This window comes from Coenobita brevimanus, chromosome 15, assembly GCF_032717465.1.
Source record: "Coenobita brevimanus isolate Jiangsu-jjx chromosome 15, ASM3271746v2, whole genome shotgun sequence".
NCBI classification, from domain to species: Eukaryota; Metazoa; Arthropoda; class Malacostraca; order Decapoda; family Coenobitidae; genus Coenobita; species Coenobita brevimanus.
This window is the reverse complement of record NC_136968.1, coordinates 811,039-816,038: the sequence shown is the minus strand read 5'-3', so window position 1 is coordinate 816,038 and position 5,000 is coordinate 811,039. Positions and strand designations below refer to the sequence as shown.

Sequence of the window (5,000 nt, the reverse complement as noted above, 5' to 3'; positions counted from 1 at the left end):
CACCTTACTGTCCTCTTCCGTGTTACATAAATCCTTCCAATATCGCCATACTCTGCATAAAGCTCCCTAACACCTTTTCCTAAGCGATTTATTTTGTTTATTACACCTTACTGTCCTCTTCTGTGTTACATAAATCCTTCCAATATCGCCATACTCTGCATAAAGCTCCCTAACACCTTTTCCTAAGCGATTTATTTTGTTTATTACACCTTACTGTCCTCTTCTGTGTTACACAAATCCTTCCAATATCGCCATACTCTGCATAAAGCTCCCTAACACCTTTTCGTAAGCGATTTATTTTGTTTATTACACCTTACTGTCCTCTTCTGTGTTACACAAATCCTTCCAATATCGCCATACTCTGCATAAAGCTCCCTAACACCTTTTCGTAAGCGATTTATTTTGTTTATTACACCTTACTGTCCTCTTCTGTGTTACATAAATCCTTCCAATATCGCCATACCCTGCATAAAGCTCCCTAACACTTTTTCGTAAGCGATTTATTTTGCTTATTACACCTTACTGTCCTCTTCCGTGTTGCATAAATCCTTCTAATATTGCCATACTCTGCATAAATAACCTACAAAAGGATATTAACCAGCCATATCCAAAAAAATAAATCGCTTAGGAAGAGGTGTTAGGGAGCTTCCTTATCCGACGAAAATAGGGTGCCTTGTATCGGTGTCTTGCCCAAGGCCGCCTCCTGTGAGTGTCTGGCCCGTCATATAATGACTTTAGACCCAGTAGATAGATAGATAGATAGATAGATTCAGTTTATGTTATTTTAAACGTTCATAACAATATTGGGTTTCTATCTATCTATCTATCTTGCTTTCTATCTATGTATCTTTCCTGCTTGCTTACTTTCTATCTATCTATCTTTCTTGCATTGTCTATCTGTCTTTCTTGCCTGCGTTCTGTCATTCTTTTTTCTATCTGTCCATCTATCTCTGTTGCGTTCTGTCTGTCTATCTCAGTTGCTTTCTGTCTATCTATCTGTCTTTCTTGCCTGCGTTCTCTTTCTTTTTTCTATCTGTCTATCTATATCTGTTGCTTACTATCTCCTTCTATTTGTCTTTCATTCTATCCTTCTATCTATCTATCTTTTCGTCCTTGCTATCTATCAGTCTATCCATCTATCTATCTGTCTTGCTATCTGTCTGTCTATCTTTCATGCTTTCTATCCATCTTTCTATCATTCATTCTTGCATTCTATCTTTCTGTCTGTCTATCTATCTGTCTATCTAGCTATGTATCTTTCATTCTTTATTCAAACAACTACGGTATCTATCTATCGCCAGACGCCTTCATCCCGTAAGGGGTGGCCATCAACAAATCGCCCCCATGTCGCCCTGTCCCCCGCCATTTCGCGGCCCTTCCTCCAGCTCACCCCCCCTCTCTCATATACTTCTCCACTCCATCTCATCCTCGGCCTCCCCCTCCCTCGCCCCCCACCACCTCACTCACATACACTCCTCGTTAGTCTCTCGCTCTTCATCCTCTCCACATGTAATCCTAAATAATAATAATAATAATAATAATAATAATAATAATCTTGCCATCTCCTTCAGGTCCCACCAACACTCCTCTCCTGCTTCTCTTTTCATTGTCCTCAACCAGGTTTCCCTCGGCCTACCTCTGCCTCTTCTTCCTCTAGCAGTCCACTCTGGCACATCCTGTATTAAACTGCCTTCTTTTCTGTATATGTGCCCCAGCCATTGCCTCGGCCTACCTCTGCCTCTTCCAGCAGTCCACTCTGGCACATCCTGTATTAAACTGCCTTCTTTTCTGTATATGTGCCCCAGCCATTGCCTCGGCCTACCTCTGCCTCTTCCAGCAGTCCACTCTGGCACATCCTGTATTAAACTGCCTTCTTTTCTGTATATGTGCCCCAGCCATTGCCTCGGCCTACCTCTGCCTCTTCCAGCAGTCCACTCTGGCACATCCTGTATTAAACTGCCTTCTTTTCTGTATATGTGCCCCAGCCACTTCCAGCGAGACAGTCTCACCTATTCATTAACTGGTTCCACTCTCGTAATATCCCTTACTCTTGCATTTGTAACTCTGTCTTGCCACTTTACCCCAAGAATCCTTCTCAGTATTTTATTGTCAAATGCTAATACTTTCTGATCTGTTGCAATTGTACTGTACCAGGACTCATGCCCGTAAATTAAAATGGGTCTAACCATGGACTTGTAAATTTTCACTTTAGTATGTCTGTCTATCTATCTATTGCCAGACGCCTCAATCCCGTTTGGGGTGGCCACGAACAAATCGCCTCCAAGTCGCCCTGTCCCCCGCCATTTCACTTGAGTATGTACCGAAAGCATATTATTATTCCAAACAGATAATAATAATAATAATAATAATAAACTGTAATTAGAGACATTTATTGTCAGAATATATAATTATTTTTATACAAGAATATTATAATTGGAAATAATATTATACCGGTAACTTGAAATACCATAAGTATTCTGAATGATGGACGTGTGTGTGTGTGTGTGTGTGTGTGTGTGTGTGTGTTTATGTATGTATTATAAACTTACCATGCATACGTGAGTGTGTCTGTGCATTTATGTATGTACGGTATATATATATATATATATATATATATATATATATACACATATATATATATATATATATATATATATATATATATATACACAATATGTGTGTATTTATGTATGTATGTATGTATGTGTGTGTATATTTGTGTATGTGTATGTACCGGTATGTATCTATATATGTATATGTTTGTATATGTATGTATGTATGTATGTGTGTGTGTATTTATATGTATGTATGTGTGTATTTATTTATGCAAGTGTGTGTGTATGTGTGTATGTGTGTGTATATATATGTATGTGTATGTTAGTGTGTGTGTACATTTACTCCAGCACCTCCACCTCCGTCAAATCCACTGCGTCGCCACTTCCGGGTCGCGATTCCTGCGAGGCTAAGCGGCGCGCCAGATCCGCCACGGTGTTCGCGAGATCGCCAGCACCGTCAGCGACCTGTAAGAAGGCCATCAGCTGTGGGGGGGTGGATGTTATTCGATGAGTGGATGGTTAGTGGAGTGGAGGGCATGGTGGATTTATTAGAAGGCTACAGGATGGGATTAGTGGGTTATTTTGTACCTGATATTACAAGGGATTACAAGACAGGATTACAAGGGATTACAAGGCTGGATTACAAGACAATATTAGCAGATTTAATTACATTCAGACTACAAGGGATTACAAGACAGGATTACAGGACAATATTAGTTAATTAAATTACACTCAGACTACAAGAAATTACAAGACAGGATTACAAAGGATTACAGGACAGTATCAGTGGGTTATATTACATTCAGACTACAGGGGATTACAAGACAGGATTACATAGGATTACAGGACAATATTAGAGGATTTAATTACACTCAGACTACAAGGGATTACAAGACAGGATTACATAGGATTACAGGACAGTATTAGAGGATTTAATTACACTCAGACTACAAGGGATTACAAGACAGGATTACATAGGATTACAAGACAATATTAGTGGATTAATTACACTCACCCTACAAGGGATTACAAGACAGGATTACAAGGGATTACAGAATTAGGATTTATCGTACATTAAAGACAGGTTACAAAATATTACAAGACTGTGGTGTAATAGGCAAAATAAATCGCTTAGGAAAAGGTGTTAGGGGGCTTACTTAGGATTATGGGATTTTTCATGCTTAGTACAGTACACATGCACCTGTACACACACACACACACACACACACAGAACAATTGAGTTTCTGGAATAGACTAAGTAGCTACCGAGAATGCTTTACGGTATATGGCCTCACCCCTCTCTCTCTCTCTATTTATCTATCTATAATCATCCATCTATCCGTCAGTCAATCTATCATTCAGTACCTATCTATCTATATCAGTCTATCTATCTGTCTGTCTATCTATCCATCCACCCATCCATCCATCTGTCTATCTATCCATCCATCCATCTATCTATCTATCCATCCACTCACCTGCTTCACCACAGTCCTGATATTCGTGGAGGCGTCACTCATCATCATCTCAATCTATCCATCCATCCAACCATCCATCTATCTATCTTTCCATTTATCTATCCATCCACTCACCTGCTTCACCACAGTCCGGATATTCGTGGAGGCGTCACTCATCATCATCTTAATCATCTCAATCTATCCATCCATCCATCCATTTATCTATCTATCTATCCATCTATCTATCTATCCATCCACTCACCTGCTTCACCACAGTCCGGATATTCGTGGAGGCGTCACTCATCATCTTCTTTATCGTCTCCTCATCAATGTTTATGTTCACAGCCGCCTCGCTCTTCTCAATGCAGGATGAGTGATTGATTGCGTCCATGTCTGCGAGGTCAATGCCTGCCCCCTCTAGTATTTGCAGAAGCTGGGGATTGCAAGGGATTTATTATTATTATTATTATTATTATTATTTCAGTGCAGGATGAGTGATTGATTGCGTCCATGTCTGCGAGGTCAATGCCTGCCCCCTCTAGTATCTGCAGAAGCTGGGGATTGCAAGGGATTTATTATTATTATTATTATTATTGGTGGTGTTATTATTATTATTATTATTGTTGTTGTTAATGGTGATGGTTGTGGTGCTATTATTATTATTATCATCATCATTATTATTTTCGCTCATACCTATCCACCCCATCTCAATCGCGGTCTCCCTCTCTCCCTTCCCTCTCCACCTCACCCATATACACCCTCCAGCTCTCCTAGTCAGTCTCTCAAGGTTATACACAGTGCATTAAGCTGTTGAATGCACCGTGGTTAGGTCAAGTTGCATCCCATTCATGTGCAATGTTCTGCAATTGCACGGAACTGTATTGCCCTCTCTCTCTCTCTCTCTCTCTCCCCCACTTCATTACATCATTAGAATGGAAAAGAGGTCTGGATGATGATGATGGTGGTGTTGGTGGTGATGATGATGGTGGTG

At 40.2% G+C, this 5,000-nt stretch overlaps 1 protein-coding gene across 2 annotated transcripts in view; it reads right to left on the bottom strand.

Moving 5' to 3' along the window:
• Positions 1–2,399: 2,399 nt before the first annotated feature.
• The window catches only part of LOC145390763 (apolipoprotein D-like), a 26,239-nt gene continuing 23,638 nt past the window's right edge, over positions 2,400–5,000 (bottom strand). The window contains exons 6-7 of one of the 2 annotated variants that reach the window (XM_080265561.1): positions 4,272–4,442; positions 2,400–3,038 (exon numbers count right to left, since the gene is read on the bottom strand). In XM_080265561.1, the coding sequence (XP_080121687.1) occupies positions 2,895–3,038; positions 4,272–4,442 (315 nt within the window). In that variant the 3' untranslated portion in view covers positions 2,400–2,894. The remainder of the gene's footprint in view (positions 3,039–4,271; positions 4,443–5,000) is intronic. The other variant, XM_080265562.1, reaches the window with a different exon arrangement.